The sequence below is a fragment of the Rhinatrema bivittatum genome, chromosome 5, assembly GCF_901001135.1.
Source record: "Rhinatrema bivittatum chromosome 5, aRhiBiv1.1, whole genome shotgun sequence".
Taxonomy (NCBI): Eukaryota; Metazoa; Chordata; class Amphibia; order Gymnophiona; family Rhinatrematidae; genus Rhinatrema; species Rhinatrema bivittatum.
In genome coordinates, this window is record NC_042619.1 from 132620728 (window position 1) to 132644353 (window position 23626).

Here is a 23626-nt window from a genome sequence, read left to right on the forward strand (position 1 = left end):
ACATGATCTGTGGCACACAGGTATCACCATAAATATAAAACAAAACACTGGAAAAATGAACACAAAAATGAATTGACAATTCCAATTAATCATACATTTTTTAATGCAAATTTCCTTTCATCCTTGTCTAGTTCAACTTGGCAAGAGAGTGAATGGGTAATAGGAAACAAATATCCACATTTGCAGGCATCATCAGAACAAAAAAAAAAGAAAAAATAACCCTCCACCCATTACACATGGCCTGTGCTGATTAATGTGAAGCTATTCAAAGAGAGATTATTTGCAGTAGTAGAAAGTTGAAACAGGCTCTCCTGTACAGCTACTTTCCCCCGTGAAGCATAGTATAGATGAAAAGTTATATGTGCATACAATTATATTATGATTCTATGGTCCGACCACAGTAAGCTGCATAAAATAACCAGCTAACTCCAAATATCAGGGTTAGCCAGTTAACTTATCCAGCTAACTCCGCTCCTCCCTAGAACGCCTCCTGCCTGTCCCCAGAACACCCCTGACTAGTTACCCGGCTAGAAATTAGTTGGATATGTGCTCAATATACTCAGGTAAGCCATTTAGATGGATAACTATTATGCTACCGTCTAAATGGGTTTGAACATGGACCTAATCATTTTTATATATTATTTTTAATTATTTACTTATCTATATCATAATATACACCTACAATTTTTAGTTTCTACTCCTCTTATTTTTCTTCCATTGCTTATGGTTGGCTTGCCTCTATGTACATGTAATGTTTAAGTAAGAATGTGAACCTTGGGCTGAGATGACAGGTGTCTCCGCCCACAGGGAAGAGCCCTGTGAGCCTCACCGTCAGCAGGTGCAGTCTCAGTGGCGTGGGACACAACTAGAAGTGGAAACTTTATTATGAAGGAAGGAAAAAGTAATGTCCACAGAATTGGAGATATAGCAGTACAGTCCTGGGCAATGGGAATTACCCAGAGTGAGACCACAGCTGAGAAGATCCGGTAGTGGCCTGCGGAGCGGGGTATGCCAGGAATCCCCTCTGACGAGTGTAGGCACCTCAGGAATACAGATCCGGTAGTGGTCCGCGGAGCGGGGTATGCTGAAGATGTCTGTACAGTAGGTGCTGAAGAAGTGGTAGCAATGCCGGAACCTGGAAGTGGCTCCTGTAGATGGTGTATAGGTATTCTCTAGGGCAGGAAAGCTGAACGGCTTCTACTGAAGAAAGACGGTAGTGGCCCGAGGGTCGGGGTACACAGCATGGAATCCACAATGTAGTCCGAGTAGTAGAAGTCAGTAGAGATACTCACAGTAGATGGTTCCTAGAGAGAGATAGAAACCTGAGAAGCAGGTCTAGTAGCAGTCAGGCAGGAAGGCACTCCGAGGAGTGGATAGCCGTGAACACAAGGGAGCCCCCGAGAAGCGGGTACTCAAGGCGTCCGGCTGCCAAGACCAAGTCAGGAACAGGAAGTCCTTGAATGTGGAGAATTCAACAAGATGGAACTCCTTGCTAACTCGAGGAAGGCAAGGGCTGGTCAGATTAAACACACTAGCGGGTTGACTTCATTGGGCAGGGACGCCCCCGAGGTTCCCGCCATGACGTGTTCAAAGGAGGCCCTTGCACGCGCATCTAGGTAACTCAGGGTCCAACATAGCGGTCGGCAGAGCCCACGCTGTCCCGGGAATGCCAGAGGTAGGCGGGAACTGGCAGAGACCGCTATTCTTCCCAGACTTGATGGAGCGGGGGAAAAAGAGATGAGCATGAGAGGTCGCAGCCGTCTGCGACCGACAAGCGTAACAGTACTTTTATAGATCTACAAATTTCTCCACTGGTTTTCAATAGGGAGAGCTAAGTATCCTTCTACTTGACTCAAGCTGTCCATATCGTTAAATGCTTTAACTTAAAACAACAACAAAATAATGTTTTCTATCAGCCTTGCCCTTTTGTCTCCCTTTCTTTATGTACTACAAGCAGAGCCTACAGAATAATGTATTGCACTGTTTCTCTTACTAAATTCACCTATCGATTGCACCTTACATTCTCCATGACTGCAAACAGTGGCTCCCCACATCTGCATTGCTGGATCCATTTATTGCAATATCAAAAGTCAGTACACCAGAAGTGGATGCCAGAAGTGTAACAGGTTCATAAGAACATAAGAAATTGCCATGCTGGGTCAGACCAAGGGTCCATCAAGCCCAGCATCCTGTTTCCAACAGAGGCCAAAACCAGGCCACAAGAACCTGGCAATTACCCAAACACTAAGAATATCCCATGATACTGATGCAATTCTATCAAAAACATACTAAATAACAACATGTACAAAAAATATGAAAGATTTAAATGAAATGAAGTTAACTGTTTATCTTGGCACAGTTTATTATACATATAGCCCCCCTCTCCCAATCCAGTCAGCTCTTGGGCACAGGGCCTCACTCGGAGCATAAGGGATTAGACTTGGCTCCATGACCTCCTGTGGTTACCATCCAGAAGGGATAAAAACAGTCTTAGGGTTTTTTTTAACATTGGGACTCTTCTGCTTACCAACTCAATCACTCCTAAACACTCAGCACAATGACTCCAAAGCTTCTGTTCCAAATTTAAAAAAAAAACCAAAAACTTTATTGGCACTGATGAGCAGGTAAAAACAAAAGTCCAAAAACTCTGTCACGCCATATGACAAAAAAAGTCCAAAATTCAGTACAAAAAACACATTCAGTACTGGCAACGAGGCCACTGCTGCCGTACTAGTAAGAGACATCACTAATAGTAAAGAGCAGAATGTTTCACCCCTTTTTATACACAAAACACTAATCAGGATAATTTTGATTGTACAATTTTTGAGTGGTTTGTTATTTGAACATCTTTATGTCTTAAGGTGGCATGAGCAAGATAATTTAGTCACTGGAAAGTAATAGTGCATCATAATATTCTGGAAAGTGTGAATGTGGAAGACAAACAGGAGAAAGAATATTACACATCATGAAAAGATTTGTCACATCTGTCGAGAAAGGACAATAAGTTAAGCAGAGGTGGGTCAATGTGTAATGTCCCATGTGACAGATAGACAGTACTGCGTTTGTCGACCTGTGGGCCGAGGCAGAATTGGCACAACCTGTAGGGAGGAGCCCTGCAGTTTCCTACCGTCAGCAAGCAGACGCAGGTGAAGCAGAGACCCAGCAGACCTTCGCCTATACCAGCCCTTGTTCCTCTTGGGTTCAGCCTTTGGGCGCTTACGGGCCACCGCGAATCCCAAGTCGCAGCGGCCCGAGAAGAGGAAGAGGCCTGGTAGCAGGGCCACCGTGGATCCCACATTGCAGGCGGCCCGAGAAGATCAGGGCCACTGCAGAGCCCATCCTCCTCCTTCCTGTCCATCCGCGCAGGCAGGAAGTAGGAGGAGCATCAGCCACGTGCAGAAGAGGAGCAGCGCTTACGGGCCACCGCGAATCCGAAGTCGCAGCGGCCCGAGAAGAGGAAGAGGCCTGGTAGCAGGGCCGCCGCGGATCCCACATTGCGGGCGGGCCACTGCAGAGCCCATCCTGCGGCGACCCGAGAAGAGGAGGCCCAGAGGTGAGAGAGAAGCTGAGGGCTGTAGAGTGTGTATGTGTGCGTGTGTGAGATGAGTTGAGAGATTGTGTGTGAGAGTGAGTTGAGAGACTGTGTGTGGAGTGAGGACCTGAATGCAGAGACAGCATGTGAGAGCCTCTGTGTGTGTGAGAGACAGTATGTGACAGTGAGAGACTGTGTGTATGAATGATTGTATGAGAGAGAGCATGTGACAGTGAGAGCCTGTGCTTGAGCAAGACAGCATGTGGGAGTGAGAGAGAACCTGTTTGTGTGAGACTCAGACAGCATGTGCAGTGAAAGACTGTGTGTATGAATGATTGTATGAGAGAGCATGTGACAGTGAGAGCCTGTGTGTGTGAGACTAGACAGCATGTGCCAGTGAGAGACTGTGTGTATGAATGATTGTATGAGAGAGAGCATGTGACAGTGAGAGACTGTGTGTATGAATGATTGTATGAGAGAGAGCATGTGACAGTGAAAGACTGTGTGTATGAATGATTGTATGAGAGACAGCATGTGCCAGTGAGAGACTGTGTGTATGAATGATTGTATGAGAGAGAGCATGTGACAGTGAGAGCCTGTGGGTGTGACAGTGAGAGCCTGTGGGTGTGTGAGAGAGAAAGCATGTGAGAATGAGAACCTGACTGTGTTTGAGGGAAGAAGATGGAGAGAAAAGAAATAGAAAAAAAGACAATATAAAAGGAATTCGCAAAAAAATAAGAAAGGGAAGGTGGAAAAAAAACCTGTAGACCAACCGATTAGAAAACTAAGATCAGACAGCAAAGGTAAAAAAAAAAGTTACTTTTTAGTGATTGGCACATGTAATCTTTGGAAATGTTCAAGGCAACAGAATGGGCTTCAGTGTCAGTAGCAGCAATCGGCACCTCCCCAATAGCCATGTGGCAGCAGTGACAGTGGCAGCAGAGGAATGAGAGAGGTTCCGAGGTTGCTGGCAAAAGAAAGAGAGAGGGGGGGTCTGCCTTTAGTGTGTGCATGTGTATGAATGGGACTCTACCTGGGAGTGTATGTGTGTGAATGCATGGGTGCCTGCCTGGGGGTCAGAGTGTGTGTGTGTGTGTGTGTGTGTGTGAGAATGACTGGGAGCTTGCCTGGGCGTGTGTGTTTGTGTGTATGTGAGGGAGCCAGTGAGTTTGAGAGCATGAGTGTGTATGAGAAAATCCAAGGGAGTAAGAGTTTGTGTGTGTGTATGTGGGGGGAGGGGGGAGGGGGGGAGGGGGGAGGAGGGGGGAGGGGGGGAGAGAGTGTCTTAGAGCCTGAGAGTGTGTCAGTGTCTGCGAGAGGTTATGGTGGGTATAAGAGCATGAATGTGTATGTATGTGACAGTGTATGTGTGAGAGAGAATGGACATGTGAGTATGTGTGAGAGAGAGAGGATAACCTCCTAATCCATGACAATATCAGGGTGACTGGAAATCAAGAGCTCCCAAGTATGGACAGCAGGGGCTTTTTAAAATCCTTATTAGTTTTAATTATTGGGTATTATTTGATATATGTGCTGTTTTGAAATATTTTATTGGTGTTTGGGAAATTGTAAAAAATGTATATGATTTTAATTAACATATTCTATTTATCAGTAGTTTTAAAATATTCTTTTATTATGATTTTACTATTATAACTGATGCTTTATGTTTCTTGATTTTATTTGTTTTATGAAGAATGGTGGTTCTGTTTTTCCATTGTTAATACACAGAATCTGGCTTCTTGGAGTTTCCATTTCAGTTTTTGTCTAATTTGTGCTCCTTTATTTTGTATTCTGTTTTTGGTGATTGTCTGTCTCTGCTCTGTGTGTGTGACCGTGATGAGAGATTCTGCTAGCATGTAATGTCTATATAGGGATCTATTGCAATTGGGTTTGTTTTTTTCCTCAGTAGGTGGTGTATTGGTATTCTAGGACCCAGTGTAATATTTACCCTTGCTTTTTCACAGGTAGAGTTATTGTTGTTTGAGTCCTTGGTGTTATTACTGTTATGTTTCGATGGGATTTTGAGGGTCTTTTTTGCGGGGTTTTGTGTTAGTTCACAATGTGCCTTGCAGTGGAAGGTATTTGTGCTGCTGTTACTGTGATGTGACATCAGAATTTGAAAATATCTTTTACTATGATGAGCTGTAAAGGAAACATCCAAGCTCCATTGTTTGGGGGAATTTTCAGTGGATGCACAGAGTTAGAGAACTGGAGGTGCAGGATTTATATTGACATTCTGTCCCTTCCTATATATTCCAGACTTCACTCTCATAGCCATATAGAATTAGATGAATGAGGCTATCAAATCATTTTATAATAGTTTTACTAGAAGTGTGAAACTGGCCAGCTTTTTAAAATTACCCAGAAGAACCTTTGGACTTTTTTATTAACACTTTTTTTTTGTAACCAATTTTAAAGCAGGTTCCATGCTATAGAGGTGGGTGTGATGAAGAAATATCATTTTGGCTCCCCCCCCAAAAAAAAAAAATTCTTCTGTCTAGACATGCCACTGATTTTCTGTGACCTTAAGCATTAGTACATGAAGGATTAAGGGGGGATGCTGGAGAGGCACACAAATGCATTAGCCCCTGGGCGCCGGAGACCCTTGGTGCGCCACTGGGTGTGAACCATATGGGGCCGCAAGCAGTGGCAAAGAGGAGTGGAGATTTGGTGGGCCGCAAGCAGTGCCCAACCTGCTCGCGACCCAGAAAACCACGCAGTCGGTGGGAGTGATCGAGAACGATGTTAAGAGTCAGGGCTGAGACCGGGGGTGGGGGGGTGGGGGAGGGCGCATTATATGTTGATTTGTGCACTGAGTCCTGAAGTTGGTCCTCCAACTCTGCAGGGTTTCGGAGTGGATAACACTCCTTCTTCAGGGAGCTTCAGGATGACTCTGATGAGTTACTTCAGCTTAATGTAGCCTATACTGACTCATTGAGAGGTGGTCAATAAAACGCGTTGGAATTGCCAAATACTTGATAATAAGTGGTTAAAGCAGTTTGCAATCTGCTATGGTTACCTTTTGCGCACAGTGCGCAAATCTTACATTTACCATAGCAAAAGCAATTTTCAGAGCCTGTACAAAGACAGAGGTGAGGAATGACCGATGATTAATCTGGATTTAGTGCTTTAAGGCTATACCATTTTTGCCTGTTGCATCATAAATACCAGGTCTTAGTGTCATTATAGGCTTTACCAATATAGCCAATGACAAGACACCTATGATGGTCATCCGCCACACCTATATATGATATTATATGAGTCATTAGCAGCAGAATTTCCTGTTTATTGATCATTTCAAAGTTTCTGCTTTACAAAGGGGTATCTTTATTCTTGTTTTACAATGGAAGTACGGCATGCAAATATACCTCATTCATATTCATTGTGGATATCCTGAAAATCAGAGTAGCTGTGGGATCATCAGGACAAGCTGGGATTGCTCTATCTTAAGAGGTAGATCTTAAAAAAGTACGCGCGAACAAAAGTACGCCGAATTTTATAAGATATGTGCGTAGCCGCGCGTATCTTATAAAATCCAGGGTCTGCGCGCGCAAGGCTGCACAAAATCGGCAGCCTGCGCACGCCGAGCCGCACAGCCTGCCTCCATTCACTCTGAAATCGGAGCGGCCTCGGAGGGAACTTTCCTTCTGCCCCCCCCCCCAACTTCCCCTATCTACCCCACCCCCCAGCCCTATCTTTTGTTGTGCACGTTACGCCTGCTTCAAGCAGGTGTAACTTGCACGCGCCGCCTCGGCATCCCCCGGCAGAGGCCGCAGTGCTGGGGGACTCGGGTCTGCCCTCCCGGCCCGCCCCCGAACCATCACCAGGTATTTACATTTTTCTATCATACAGCACATATACAGGGTTTCTAAATGGTAAGAGCTCAGGATGCTTTAAAATTTATCAAGACATCACATGGTTTAGCAAATTACAATCAGTACTTATTTCATATACCTCAATAGGATGGAAGGCCAGCGGGACTATATATTTGAATTTGTAATTCTAAGGTTTACACTATTGCTAAAGAAACACATTGTGCCATGGGTAAATGTATCTTTTCTCTCAATTTCTTCATCCTTGGAAAATATCAATTCATTTCCCCTGGAAACGCCACCTTTAAAGTGAAAAATGAAGCAAAAAAAAAAGCCATCAAGTTGCTGCACACTAGCCAGCAGATCTTAGGCCAGTATCAGTAAGTGCCATGGACACATTGGGCTCTTAACATCATTTAGCATCTTCTGGTTTCCCTTCGGCATTGAGAAGGCTGAGCAACAGGGGAAATAAGAAGCAGCAGCTATTCATCTGCATTAGCATTGCTGGGCACAAACTAGTCTGCGGGAATGCCTTCACTAGTTTTCTTTGTAACACTGCTATGGTGAATGTCCTCTCACACAGGGATTCCACTTCAAGTGGACGTTCACCAGCGCAGAGCTACAGTTCATACTGAAAAAGGCTTGGTTCACAAGTGTAAGAGGCACTGAAGACACTTTTAATAGATAAGCTCCGCATTAAGCTTTTATTTGCATGGATAAAAATTTACAAAATTACATATTTTGGACCTTAAGACATTTAAGCTTGAAGTGACATCTGATACATGACATACTGTATATGTAGTTGGTGGTTTTTTCTCTAGAATGGTCATATTCACAATATATTGTATTTTCTTTTGACATCAGCTTAATTCAGTGAGTGGAGTTTTTTTTATTTTTCCAAGTGATTTGCATTCCGAGGTCCTTACAAGTAATGGGCTTCACATTCTTTATATCTGTACTGAGGTATTACTGCGCAAACCTTTAAATGCTGTTCAAGTACATAAATCACAGAAGACATAATAGCCACTGTCGTGTGCACTAGCATAATTGTCCACATTGGTAGTCCGGTGGCTGCAACTGAAAGCAAGGGCATCTAAAAGGGAGATCATGTCATTATAATGTCCCCACCGAGGGCACTACTGGTATTAGGAGATTGCAAAGAAACAGAACGATCTGCGACTCTTTCTCTCTATCACTACTCCCATTCCTTTTCGTTCAAGTGCAAGGACCCCAGTGGGCCATGCTCCTAATGCTACTTCTCACACCACTGTTAATGTCAGTCTCCAGCATGCCCCTATGCTCAGTTAATGCTTGCTGGAGATGAAATCTGATTGGATGAGCCAAACATTGTGTTCTCACAATGGATCATGCCAGCACAGTGCCTTGTCATTTAGGAGGAAATTAAGTTTAACATTTTGAACTTTCAGCTTGGGAAACTCTCCTCTTAAAGACTCTTTTAGCTATTCGCCTGAAGAACTACAATCAAACAAATTCAATGACTTACAAAATAAGTATATTTAAACAACATTGCTTAGTTAAGGACAATTGAGACTGATTTACAGCTATACCACAGAAGTATTTCTAATAAGTCTGGTTGGAAGTGAGTCAACCAATGTTCCGCTCAAGAGGTAATGAACTTATTACAAGGCTTGATCCAATTTAGAGGAATGAAAAGGTAATACCACATGCAAAAAGTACTTTAAAATAGAACATCAAAGAGAACATTTGGTAGAACATGTTATTTTGTTTCTCATAAAGAAGAGAGCAGTATTAGGAATAGGACTGGCCATGAAAGCCTCACAGTTAAAGATACAGTTATTTGAGTACTTGCAAAAAGAAAAGCGGCCAATGCAAATTAAATACAATTCCATGGGGAAAAAAAACAAGACTTCTCACAAAATTGAAAGGGGAGAATTTTCCAAACTAGGCGCATTGATGCAGTATCTGCAGCACCTTTTTACCCAAGGGCTTTGCACCATTTCTCAAAGGGAGAGGACGAGTATACTTTCCCTTTCAGTACTGCCCTGGGAAAAAGTGCCCACAGACATCTGCACCTACTTTTTCTGTGGATACTTTTTTCCCTTGAAAATAATGGGCCTGATTTTAAAAAGCATTTAATCGAGTAAAAACCAGGTTTACTGGAGTAAATTCACTTTACTTGAGTAAGTGGGTTTTTGAAAATTGCTACAATTTATGCCATTGACTTGTCTATAGGATTTATTCACATAAGTGCAATTTACTTGAGTAAATGGCTTTTGAAAATTGCTACAATAGTAGCTACATTTACGCATGTAACTCCTTTTGAAAATTACCCCCAATGTGTGTAGATTTGAAAAAGTCATCTATGTGTTCTTTGTAAACCTGAGTTCTTTGTAAACCTGAGTTCTTTGTAAACCGGCATGATGTGTTTCACGAATGTCGGTAAATAAAAGTTAATAAATAAATAAATAAAATAAATAAATGTGTGCTATTTGCCTCCCCCCTGACAAACACACCCCTGAGACTGCCTACTCTGAGCAAAAAAAGTGCCCATGATGTTGATACATACTTTTGCCTGGGCAATGGGTGAGCAGTTTTCAGATAGCAATTAGATACCGACATAAATAGCTTCTGAAAACTGCTCAGCCTGTGTAGGTAATCAATTAGAACTCGGCTTTAGCAGAGCCTAGGTGACTGAACTCGTTTCACCATGCTATCTATTCTCATCCAGCTAGTCCTGCAGACTTTAGGAGTATATTGTAACTCTGTAGTCTCTTACATTAGAGGTTTATTAAATAAGCATATATATTTCTTACATAAGCCAAACAACTGTTAGTACAAGCAAGCATCTCATTCATTTTTACTTCTGCAATTAGAAACCGTGGTTGAAGGGTTTTTTTGGGTTTTATTTTAAGCTCTGTGGCAACATTTTGGATGGAGATAAATGATAATTGCATTGTGCTATTACTCACAAATTGCAAAGTACGCTGTCCCTCCAAACAGATCCTCAACATAACTAGAGCAAGAGCAGCACATCAGAATCTTTAGTAGAACAGAATGTTTGAAAACAACCAACCAGATTTTTACTGTGTTTTATATACTATTGCTGATTCATTATTTGATTTCTGTATTGATTAATTGATCTGTTATTTGTTTAAGCTGTATGGTTTATGTATTAGAACTTAGTAATTTTTTCTTTTTCCATTTTAAAGTAGTTTATATTTTGTTATGTACCATATTTTGCGCTCCATAGGACACCCCTGACCATAGAACTTAGAGGAGGAAAATAAGAAAAAAAAAATTCTGTCCCCATGATGGGCTCTGTACGGAGCTCCCCCTGGAGCGAATGTAGCGTCTCTCCCTCTCGCGCGCTGTTCCCCTTCTCCTCCTCCCAACTCAACCCAATCAGTATGGTGGCGCAGGTCAAATGATTTTCTAATATATCTAAAAAAATGAGAAGGAAATGGCCTGTACTAACTTTGATGCCATGCATCGTCTTCTGCCGGCAGAGCTTCAGCTCCCTGCCGGTCTGCTGTTCCCGGGGTGCATCTTACTGTGAAGCTCGGTGAGGCGCAGGTCAAACATCAGCTGTTTGAACCGCGTGCACTACGGAGGCCCCACCAGTTCAAACAGCTCCCTGCCGGTCTGCTGTTCCCAGGGTGCCGTGGGGTTCATCTTACTACGAAGGTCGGCGGCACCCCGAGAACAGAAGACCGGCAGGGAGCTGTTTGAACTGGAGGGGCCTGCGTAGCGCATGCGGTTCAAACAGCTGATGTTTGACCTGTGCCATACTGATTGGGCTGAGTTGGGAAGAGGAGGAGGGGGACGGCGCGCGAGAGGGAGAGACGCTACATAAGACGCACAGACATTTTTCCCCCACTTTTGGGGGAAAAAAAGGTGCGTCTTATGGAGCGAAAAATATGGTATTTATTTCATAGACTGTATTGAGCTTTTGTTGCACATGCGATTTATAAATCTTGGACTCCAGTTTCAGCTGCTGTGGGGCTCTGATAGTTAGCTGGATATACTTATCTGGCTAACTAGTTCTGTATAACAGCAGTGCAGCCACCCCGCTGAATATACCCAGCAATATTAAAGTTAGCCAGATAGGTTTATCTGCTAACTTTAAGACAGCTCTACTGGATGACCAGAGCTAATTCTGAATATCGGGGTTAGCTGGATAACTTATCTAGCTGCCTCAGCTCCTCCTCGGAATGCCTCTTAAATGCCCCTCACTTATCTGGCCAAATCCTAGCTAGACAAATGGCTATCTGGCTAGAATTTAACCAGATAAATGGCCAAATTTTCATGTAGCTGGATACTTTCTTAGTTATCTGGATAAATGCATTTGAATATGGACCTTTAATAAATAAGAAAAATGATAGTCCAGTGGCTCATTACTCTGTAGCCTGAAATCATAAGAAGTGCCATTCTGGCACCTAGCTTGATGTTACCCAGGTAGAGAGTCCATCAAGCTAGGTTGAGAGAACATTGCACAAATCTCATCTTTGGGTGAGTTTCCTCACTCCGAGGGTCATCAAATGTTCAAAAGAGAGCACTGTTCTGTTCGTACAATATGGGGTAAATTTTTAAAGTTATGTGCAGGCGTAGATTTGTTCACTCAACCCGGCGCGAACAAATCGACGCCCAATTTTATAACATGCGAGCGTCCCGGGGCTTTGCGCGCACCGGAGGCCTATGCAACATAGGCGCGCCAGGCTTTTAAAATCTGCCCCTGAATGTCAAAGTGGCCCCTAACCCCTACACTAATACCTAAACCTCACCTCAAGTTACTAGGTGGGTCTCCCATTAGAGATATAAATACCTATCTAGGGTCAGGGTATTATGGCTGGTCTCTCTCTCTCTCTCTCTCTCTCTCAAACATGGTTCCCCCCCCCCCAGGGGTTGTATGTAGAAAATACCACATTCTGGCACTTATCTCAAAGTGTCAAAAAGTTATCGCAATTTGCAGTAACTTAGCTCTTCGCATAGTATTATTGTAATAAACTCCCTATTGCCATAAAACACATCCCTTTTCCCACATGCGATATTTACTCCATTTTGATAAATCCAGGCCTAAGTTTGCTCCTGAGGCAATGGAGGGTAAAGTGACATGCCCAAGGTCACAAGGAGAGACAGCAGGACTTGAACCCTGGTCTCTAACCACTAGGCTACTCCTCACCAAATTCACATTAATTAAACTTGGTATCATAAGAGAATATTAAATGTGATCGCTGTCACTGATCACCCTGCCAGCCCCCTCCACCCCACCTCCTCAACACCAAAGTAAATGAAAATAAAAATTGAGCCTTGTGTACTACATTGTGGTTCATTCCAAAACATAAAATGACCCACCAACTGAGGCAGACTAGTTGTCTATTAATAGGTAGATATATGGAGCCTCTACCTCACTTCTTTTCAGTTTCAGAAAAATGATTTCTAAAAGTCTTACAAATAGTTATTGGTTATTTTAATTGCTTGATAACAATGAGACACATGCATCAGTCAGTCAAGCACTGAAAACGGTACTTTGAGAGAAGAACCGCATAACACCAAAAAAAGACCTAGATCTATTGTAAAGAAGGCACAAGTAGTCTTTCAATAAACTATAACAAGCTTGGAAAGGTATAATCTATGGACTACACAAAATGATTTACACTGCCATTCCCATGCCTCTTTCCTAGTAAATCTCTGTTCCTGCTGGAGCAACCCGACTTGCGTGTCAGGCTCCTTGTTCCTGCACCATCATACCTCCCCTCCTCCAGTGCGAGGGCTAGTGCAGGCCTCTCTTTCCTATTCCCTCCACTGAAGTGCAGTCCTCTCTCATCTTACCTCTTTCTCATCCTCACCCCTCTCGTTCTCCTCTTCCACTCCCTACCCAAATCCAGTGCAGTCTTCTCCTCCTTCACCCTCTTACTCTCCTATTCTCTGCCCCACCCCCCTGCTGCAGCCGTCTCTCTATTTTCCTCCCTTAAAGCAGCCTTGTTGCTGCTTTCTTGGCTTTGATAAGGACCAAAGAGCCTCTTCCTTCTCGTCCCTGATCCAGGACAAAGACATTGGCTCCCTTCCAGGCTCCGAAGATAGCTTTTGTTGTGTTTGTGGCATAATGTGGACTCCTGGTCGTAGTGGCGATGACTCCTCCCATGGGGAGGGGCCCCGTGGGGAACCACAACGATAGGCTAAACTCAGTAAGCAGACACTGAAGATGGAAAGCTTTATTATACCGCTGCAGGTGGAAGATACTTGCTCAAGAAGTAGATAGCACTGCGGTCCTGCGATATCCTAAATGCTCAGTCTCAGATGTAGATGATCTCACCTGGATGTAGCAAAGGTTGGTAGTGTTCTGCAGAGCGGGATAAGCCAAACCTAACTCCACAGCCGAAAGTAGACCTGGTAAGGCTACAAAATGTATTATATTATATAGCATAAAAGTGCAATCAAACCCTTACTGGTCTCAATTGACATATAGTCTTTATGTTCAAAGTGGCTGCTCCTCTTAATTCAACAGAATATCATACAACTATCGCTCCAGTGTGCAAAAGGCTATAAAATGTGCCATCTTGGAGAAGCGGTCAACGGTGACCCAAATGGCGCTATTTCCGTTGGAGGGTGGCAAGTCTACCACAAAATTGATTACTATATGTGTCCAGGGTTCGTCCAGCACTGGCAAGGGTTGTAACAAACCCCAAGGATGGCCGGCCAGTGGCTTTTGCTTGGTGCAAACAGTGCAGGAACCAACATAAGCTTGTACATCTTTTTCATGGCTGGCCACCAGTAATACCGCTGTAATATGGCTAAGGTACAACTCTGTCCAGGATGGCCGGCCAGGCGGGAATCATGCGCCCATGTCAACAGCTTCTTTTTTGGTTTCTGGCCACAACCATCTTCCCCACAGGTACCACATGAGTGGCTGCAATAATTACTCTCCCAGGGTCAATGATGTGACAGGGTTCGTCTGGCACATCCTGAGGGGAGAAGGATCGTGACAAGGCATCAGGCTGAGTGTTCTTCTCTCCTGGATGGTACTTCAAGAGAAAGTCGAATCTGTTAAAGAACAGGGACCATCTTGCTTGGCGGTGATTGAGTTTTGAACATGTCTGAGATACTCCAAGTTTTTGTGATCAGTGTACACTACTATTTAGTGTTGTGCACCTTCCAGCCAAGGACGCCACTCTTCAAAGGCCAACTTGATTGCGAGTAATTCTTTGTCTCCGATTCCGTAATTTCTTTCGGCAGGCGAGAACTGCCTTGAGAAGAAGGAGCAGGAATAGAGCTCATTGGATTCTCTATACTGGCTTAACATAAGAACATAAGAAATTGCCATGCTGGGTCAGACCAAGGGTCCATCAAGCCCAGCATCCTGGTTTGGCCTCTGTTTCCAACAGCCAATACCAAGAAGATCCCATGCTACTGATGCAATTAATAGCAGTGGCTATTCCCTAAGTAAACTTGATTAATAGCCGATAATAGACTTCTCCTCCAAGAACTTATCCAAACCTTTTTTGAAACCAGCTACACTAACTGCACTAACCACATCCTCTGGCAACAAATTCCAGAGCTTTATTGTGTGTTGAGTGAAAAATAATTTTCTCTGATTAGTCTTAAATGTGCTACTTGCTAACTTCATGGAATGCCCCCTAGTCCTTCTATTATTCGAAAGTGTAAATAACAGAGTCACATCTACTCATTCAAGACCTCTCATGATCTTAAAGACCTCTATCATATCCCCCCTCAGCCGTCTCTTCTCCAAGCTGAACAGCCCTAACCTCTTCAGCCTTTCCTCATAGGGGAGCTGTTCCATCCCCTTTATCATTTTGGTCGCCCTTCTCTGTACCTTCTCCATCACAACTATATCTTTTTTGAGATGCGGCGACCAGACTTTTACACAGTATTCAAGGTGCGGTCTCACCATGGAGCGATATAAAGGCATTATGACATTTTCCGTTTTATTAACCATTCCCTTCCTAATAATTCCTAACATTCTGTTTACTTTTTTGACTGCTGCAGCACACTGAGCCGACGATTTTAAAGTATTATGCACTATGATGCCTAGATCTTTTTCCTGGGTGGTAGCTCCTAATATGGCACCTAACATCGTGTAACTACAGCAAGGGATATTTTTCCCTATATGCAACACCTTGCACTTGTCCACATTAAATTTCATCTGCATTTGGATGCCCAATCTTCCAGTCTTGCAAGGTCCTCCTGTAATGTATCACAATCCACTTGTGATTTAACTGCTCTGAATAATTTTGTATCATCCACAAATTTGATAACCTCACTCGTCGAATTCCTTTCCAGATCATTTATATATATATTGAAAAGCACCGGTCCAAGTACAGATCCCTGAGGCACTCCACTGTTTACCCTTTTCCACTGAGAAAATTGACCATTTAATCCTACTCTCTGTTTCCTGTCTTTTAACCAGTTTGTAATCCACGAAAGGACATCACCTCCTATCCCATTACTTTTTAGTTTTCTTAGAAGCCACTCATGAGGGACTTTGTCAAATGCCTTCTGAAAATCCAAATACACTACATCTACCGTTCACCTTTATCCACATGTTTATTAACCCCTTCAAAAAAATGAAGCAGATTTGTTAGGCAAGACTTCCCTTGGGTAAATCCATGTTGACTGTGTTCCATTAAACCATGTCTTTCTATATGCTCTACAAGTTTGATCTTGAGAATAGTTTCCACTATTTTTCCCGGCACTGAAGTCAGGCTCACTGGTCTATAGTTACCCGGATTGCCCCTGGAGCCTTTTTTAAATATTGGGGTTACATTGGCCACCTTTAGAACCGCTCCCACGCCGATGTCTGATGTGTCAACCTCTTTGAGAGTCAGGAAGGCTGATATGGCTTCAAGAGACCAGTCAGCGGGTTGGCTCTCTTTCTGGTCATAGCAGTGAGAGGGACTGTCAATGATGAGTAGTTCTTGATAAAGGAACGACAGTAATTCGTGACGTCCAGGAAGTGATGTAGTGCCTTCAGGCCTGTAGGTTGGGGCCAATCCAGGATATTTTCTAATTTTTTGGAGTCCATCTGAAACCCGTTCATAGAAACAATGTACAGACTCCTTGTGGAACTCGCACCTCTCTATTTTTTGCGTATAGGCGATACTCCCGCAGGCGTCTTAAAACCTTCTTGACGTCTTCTTGGTGTGTTTGTAAGTCTTGAGAGAAGATCAAAATATCATCAAGATACACTACTATGAATTGATATAGTAAGTCCCGTAAAATGTTGTTCATCATATTTGGAAAAACTTCAAGTACGTTACTTAATCCGAAGGGCATGACGAGATACTCGAAGTGTCCATCGGTTAAAAGCCGTCTTCCATTCGTCTCCTTCACGAATACGCACCAAGTTGTAAGCTCCTTTGAGATCCAGTTTAGAGCCTGTCAAATAATTCAGATACTGTCAAATAATTCAGAAATTAAGGGCAGGGGATACCGGGTCCTTGATGGTAATTTCATTCAGACCCCTGTAGTTGATGCAGGAGCGTAAGGTGCAATCTTTCTTTCCCACAAAAAAAGAAACCTGCACCAGCAGGGGATTTAGGTCTGACGAATCCCTTTTGGAGGTTCTCTTGTATATAGGTGGACATGGCCTTTGTCTCAGTTGCAGAAAGAGGATAGACTCTTCCTTTGTGGGGCTCCGTATTGGGTATCAGGTTTATAGCGCAGTCAAACCTCTGTGCAGTGGAAGTACATCTGCTGCTTGTTTAGAGAAGACATACAGGAAGGAAGCGTATTGTGGAGGTAAGCCAGGTAATGATGGTGCAGTGGGCATGCATATTAGCGGTAAGACTTCCGCGAGACACCGGCCATGACAGCCAGGTCCCCACTGAGATAATTCCAGCGTGGCCCAATCAAAACTGTGGCATATGATCTTGTAGCCAAGGCAGTCCAAGTACCACCAGATGCATGGCTTTCTCTAATACAAGGAAGGAAATGGATTCAGTGTGTAAAGCTCCAGTGCACAGGCTAATAGCCTGGGTAATCAATGAAACCTCTCCAGGAAGTGGTTCCCCATGGATTGAAGATAATAGCAATGGCTTAGCTATTGGTGTAGTAGGAATTTGTAGATGTTCTACTAAGTGTTTTAAGATGAAATTTCCTCCGGCCCCGGAGTCAATGAGAGTGAGGGTCTGAAACTCAAGGCCTCCGCAGAGAAGTGAGACTGGTAGAGATAATGGAGGAGTAGGAGAGGTGAGGTCTAGGAGAAGTCCTCCTGCAGATCCTAGGTCTGACAGTTTCCTGGACAGACGGGTCAGGTTTGGACATCATGGCCTGATTGGCCACAGTACATGCATAACCCCATGGGATTACGAAAATGTCTCTCCTTGGAAGTCAAATGACTTTGGCCTAATTGCACAGGTTCTTCTTCTTCTAAGGGAGCAGATGGTAGGCTCGAGGCAATTGACACAGGTTCAAGACGGTTAACCCCCAAAGTGGACTTCCAAGGACTCTTAACCTCTTGAGTTCGGTCTCGGATACGGCGGTCAATTCCCCCACCCAGTTCCATAAGAGACTCAAGGGTGTCAGGCAGATCACGAGCCACCAGTTCGTCCTTTAGGCGAGAATTGAGGCCCTCCACGAATATAGCACGCTGACATCCAGTGTCCTGGTGTAGGTCAGATGCTAAAGTCTTGAATTCGATTACATAGTCTGTAAGTGGCTTACCTTGCTGGAGGTTAAGCAGAGCAGATCAAGCGATGGTCTGGCGAGCCGGGTCATCGAAGACAGACTTGAATAGTTTCAGAATTCTGGTAGATCATTCAGGATAGGATCTTCACATTCCCATAACGATGAAGCCCAAGCCAAGGCTCTTCCTTCAAGTAATGAAAGGATGTAAGTGGTCTTGGAAGCTTCTGTGAGAAAGAAGGTAGGCTGTAAGGAGAAATGCATACTGCATTGGTTAACAAACCCTCTACACATCCGTACTTCGCCCGTGAAGCGGGTAGGTGCGGATAAAGGTACGGTGGTCTTGACGGTCACCACTGGAGACAGCAATTCTTTCACTGGAGTTGTTGAGGTATTCAGTTGAGCATGTAACTAATTGAAGGCAGTAGCCAAGCTTTCCAGAGACTTTTGTTGCTCAGTGATCCGCTGGGCTAGGCCAGGGATGGCCTGCAAGGCAGCGAGTTGAGCCGAGTCCATGGAGTTAGCAATCTGTTGTGTTTGTGGCATAATGTGGACTCCTGGTCGAAGTAGCGATGACTCCTCCCACAGGGAGGGGCCCCATGGGGAGCCACGATAGGCTAAACTCAGTAAGCAGACACTGAAGATGGAAAGCTTTATTATACCGCTGCAGGTGGAAGATACTTGCTCAAGAAGTAGATAGCACTGCAGTCCTGTGATATCCTAAATGCTCAGACAGTCTCAGATGTAGATGATCTCACCCAGATGTAGCAAAGGTTGGTAGTGTTCCGGAGAGCGGGATAAGCCGAACCTGGAGGGTGAAAGTGGAGAGCTGGAGCGTAGAGGTACTCACAGAAGAAGTAGTGCAGATTTCCTCCTTGGTAGCAGGATGAAGAATGGGACCCAGGGTCCGTAGTGCAGGATACTCAGAGCTGGCAAGGCCCTTGAGGAGCAAGTACCAAGTAGCATAGAGGAATCCTGTTGAGAAAGAAAATAAGACCCCCGAGGAGTCTAAGTTAGAGAGTGGTGCCCAAAGGGTAGATGGAAGCGAGAGGCCCCCGAAGAGTGGGTGCCCAGAGCTTCTACAGGAACGAGGTGCTCCGGAGAGTAGTGAGGAATCCAAGCGAGTAGCTTAGAAACGGTCAGAGAAGCAAGCGAAGTCCTTGCTAACTCATTGAATTGTAGCAGAGCGGAGGCTTGAGTACCCAGAGGTACTGATGTCATGCGGTGGGGGACGCCACCGAGGTTCCCGCCATGATGTGTTGATAAGCGTAGGCAACGTGCACATGCGCGTGCCTAGGGAGGCCACAGGAAGAAGCATGGCAGACGGGTACGCCCATGCTGTGTTGGAAGCGCCGCGGGTCTCGGCACCAGAGGCAACCAACTTCCCCATGGAGGTGGAGACAGGCAAAAGAGAGGTGAGGCAGAGCGGTCGCAGCCATCTGCGACCAATGGATGCAACAGCTATATACATCTGGGGAGGGGGTGTTCTGGAGCAGGATCGGTTATCCAGTTAAGTTAGCTGGACAAACATCAATTTTCAGCATTATCCAGCTGATACAGACATATAACTTTAGACCTGCCAGAGAGCAGTCCTAAAGTTAGCAGAATAAACTTATCTGGCAAACTTTTACATAGCAGGGTATATACAGTGGCACAGGCACACCACTGAATATCTCAGCAAAGTTAGCTGAATACAATTCATCTAACACTGCTAGCTGGCCTAGCAGCTGAAAATGGACCTTTAAGTATTCTACAAACACATTATAATACTTGGATATAAGATTAACAACATAAAACATGCCATGCTGGGTTTGACCAAAAGTCCATCGAGCTTAGCAACCCAGTTATGCTAGACGCCTTGACGACATCTTTCAGCAACAAATTCCACAGCTTTGAATGTGCACTGGGTGAATGAAACAGGACTTTCTCCAATCTGTTTAAAACCTGCTACCTACTAGTTTCATGGATTGTCCCTACTCCCAGCACTACTTGAAAGGGAAAATAACTGTTCCCTATTTACCAGTTCCACCCCACCCATGGTTTTATAAACTTCTATCATACCTCTTCTTAGTCGTCTCTTCTCCAAACTGAGCAGCCCTAACCTGTTTAGCTTTTCTTTAAAAGGAAGACATTCCACTCCCTTTATCATTTTTGTTGCTCTTCTTAGGATCTTTTCAAGTTCTGCTCTATCTTTTTTGAGATGAGGTGACCAGAACTGAACAAAATGCTCAAAAGCTACGATATTCACAGTTTCATTCTCCATTCCTAATATTCTATATGCTTTTTTGATTGCCGCTGTACATGGAGTTGAAGATTATAACATATTATACATGACGACGCCAAGATCCTTTTCCCAGGAGTTTATTCGTAATATGGAAACCAGAATTGTTTATTTATATTTAGGATTTTTTCCCCCATCACATTATACTTGTCCATACAAAATTGTAACTGCTATTTACATGTCACTGAAATTTCCCATTTCATTTCAAATACAAGCACATCCATAGTCTATATCCTTCTGCTGTGTAAATCCTCATTTTACTGATCTAATATAAGAACACGCCATACTGTTTCTAACAGTGGCCAATCCAGGCCATAAGAACCTGGCAAGTACCCAAAAACTAAGTCTATTCCATGTTACCGTTGCTAGTAATAGCAGTGGCTATTTTCTAAGTCAAACATAACATTTCCTAAATTTGTTTTTTCACTGCATAACATCACTGATGCTTAAGTACATATAGCTGCAACTTTGGTGATTGATTTCCTATGGTTGGGAATGTAAGATTGCCACGAGAGCCCTTGTTCACAATTCTGAATGTTTCTTATTCATTTCTGCACATAAAATAAGACAATAAGCAAGAAAAGTATGCACTCAACTGAAAATCAGATGGTACTAACTTGCTGGCTGCCATTTTATCATAATGCTGCCACAACACATTGTTATAGTAGATGATGGTAGACAAAGACCAGCTGGGCCACCCAATCTGCCCATCTGATGGTCATAGAAACTTGACCACTTGAAGCATATTGCTTCTTATCCAAGTCAGCTTTGTTTTTACTTCCTCATTGGTTCTCAGTTATCCTGGGCACAAGAACATATAACTTCCCATACTTAATCTAATAACCAATTCCTCACCCACTACCCCATTGCCCGATCATCCAGCCACCTTGGCTTTGCTGGCTGGTTCCCAACCACCCCCAACCTGCCAGCATCAACACAGCTTGTTTCTGGGGAGTTGGTTCCAACCTGGCTACCCATGGCATTTCAGTATCACTGAGTTGTGTTTTATCAGCTTCCTTGTATTTTTCTTATCACTTTGCTGGATAATACCCGGACAACACCAACCTGCTGGCATTGATGCGGTTGGCTTCTGGAGAGTTGCAGTCTGCTGGTTTAAACTCTGCTAATCTGTACCCTGCGGAGTCATGAGGCTGTGCTTCCTTTAACTCTGCCTTAAAAACATTACATAAGAACTGCCATACTGGGTCAGTTTCCAACACTGGCCAATCTAGATCACAAGTACCTGGCAGATCCCAAATAGTAGATAGATTCCATTCTGCATATACCCAGGGATAAAGCAGTGGCTTAACTTACGTCTACATGGTTAATGGAGAAATTACTTACCTGATAATTTCGTTTTCCTTAGTCTAGACAGATGGACTCAGGACCAATGGGTATAGTGTACTCCTGATAGCAGATGGGAGACGGAGTCAGATTTCAAAGCTGACGTCAGCCTACATATACCCGTTCAGGAAGCTCAGCTCTTCAGTATTCTCCTCGAAAAGCAATTGTAGATATATGTGTGCTTTAATAACTTGGTTAACTTGATTAACAAGGACTGGTTCAACTGATTTCCAAATTGGAGACCGCCAGTGCACTCAACCGGATAACGCTGACACTCGGCAACCATGGGGGTCTTGAACTAGGGGTAATACCTGGCTTACCGGTGCTTGTCTTGTTATCGGGGTTTGTCACTCGAGGTTCCCGGATTCCGGGGCAGCCGTGGGCAGGGTGCTGAGTCCATCTGTCTACACCAAGGAAAACGAAATTATCAGGTAAGTAATTTCTCCATTTCCTAGCATGTAGCCAGATGGACTCGGAACCAATGGGATGTACAAAAGCTACTCCCGAACAGGGTGGGAGGCTGCCTGTGGCCCACTTAGTACTGCCCTTGCAAAGGTTGTGTCCTCCCGGGCCTGGACATCCAGCCAGTAGAACCTGGAGAAGGTGTGTATGGAGGACCACGTCACCGCCCGACAGATCTCGGCAGGCGACAGCATCTTGGTTTCCGCCCAGGACACTGCCTGAGTGGGCCTTGACTTGCAGAGGTGGGGGCCTTGACTTGCAGAGGTGGGGGCTTCCCTGCCTTTTCGAAGGCCGCCTAGATAACTTCTTTGATCCAGTGGGCTATGGTTGCCCACAAGGCTGCTTCTCCCTGTTTCTTCCCGCTGTGAAGGACGAATAGGTGGTCCATCTTTCGCACAGATTCCGATCTTTCCAGGTATCGGACTAGGAGTCTGCCAACTTTTAGATGGGAAGAAGGCATGAGTCTTCTGAGTCCTTATGTTCATCTGGAGATGGCAGCGAGATGATTTGGTTTAGATGAAATTGAGAAACCACTTTCGGTAGAAAAGAGGGGACAGGGCATAGCTATATGGTCCCAGGTGTGAACCTGAGGAACGGTTCCCGACAGGATAGTGCTTGAAGCTCAGAGATGCGACGGGCTGAACATATTGCCACTAGAAACGCAGTCTTCAAGGTCAGGAGCCATAGTGACAGGCCACGTGTTGGTCTGAAGGAAGTTCCCACTAGGAAGTCTAGTACTAGATTGAGATTTCATAGGGGCACCGGCCACTTTAATGGTGGTCGGATTTGTTTTGTCCCTCTCAGGAAGCGGGAAACATCTTGATGGGTTGATAGACTAATGCCGTCCACTTTGGCTCTGAAGCAGGCCAGTGCGGCCACCTGAACCTTGACGGAGTTGAGAGACAACCCCTTCTTCAAGCTGTCCTGCAGAAATTCCAGGATCATGGGAATATTGACTGTCCGCGGAAGGATCTCGCAGTCCTCACACCAGGCTTCGAATACTCTCCATATTCGTATGTAAGCTAGTGATGTGGAGAACTTGCGTGCTCGAAGCAAGGTGTCAATCACTGCCTTAGAGTAACCGCTTTTCTTCAGGCGAGTCCTCTCAAGGGCCACATCGTAAGAGAGTATAGAGTCGGATCTTCGTGGAGGATTGGTCCTTGCCGGAGAAGGTCCCTGTGTGGAGGTAGGCACAGAGGGTTACCCGCAAGAACTCTTTGCATGTCTGCGTACCATGGCCTTCTTGGCCAGTCCGGGGCTACTAGAAGTACTAGTCCCCTGTTGTGTTCTATCCTGAGGATGATCCTGCCCAGTAGAGGCCATGGGGGAAAGCGTACATCGGTCTTCCTGTGGCCAGGTCTGGACAAGGGCGTCGATTCCCCGGGATTGTGTTCTCATCTGCGGCTGAAGAACTTGGGAACTTGGGCACTGGACCGGGTTGCCAGTAGGTCCATGGCTAGGGTTCCCAGCGGTTTACTATTAACTGGAAGGCTGTGGTCGACAGCATCCCTTGCTCTGGATCTAGGCTCTCTCTGCTGAGGTAGTCTGCAGAGACGTCTTTTCCCGCGATGT

At 44.5% G+C, this 23626-nt stretch overlaps 2 protein-coding genes across 3 annotated transcripts in view; one reads left to right on the forward strand and one right to left on the reverse strand.

Moving 5' to 3' along the window:
- The window catches only part of DGKH (diacylglycerol kinase eta), a 735022-nt gene that overhangs the window by 514274 nt on the left and 197122 nt on the right, over window positions 1–23626 (reverse strand).
- Window positions 8772–23626, forward strand: part of LOC115092236 (RNA-binding protein 12B-like) — a 36075-nt gene continuing 21220 nt past the window's right edge. The window contains exon 1 of one of the 2 annotated variants that reach the window (XR_003856954.1): window positions 8772–9019. Coding sequence is in view for 1 of the 2 variants with exons in the window: in XM_029602952.1 (XP_029458812.1) it covers window positions 8957–8972 (16 nt within the window). In the remaining variant the exon portion in view is untranslated. The remainder of the gene's footprint in view (window positions 9020–23626) is intronic. The other variant, XM_029602952.1, reaches the window with a different exon arrangement.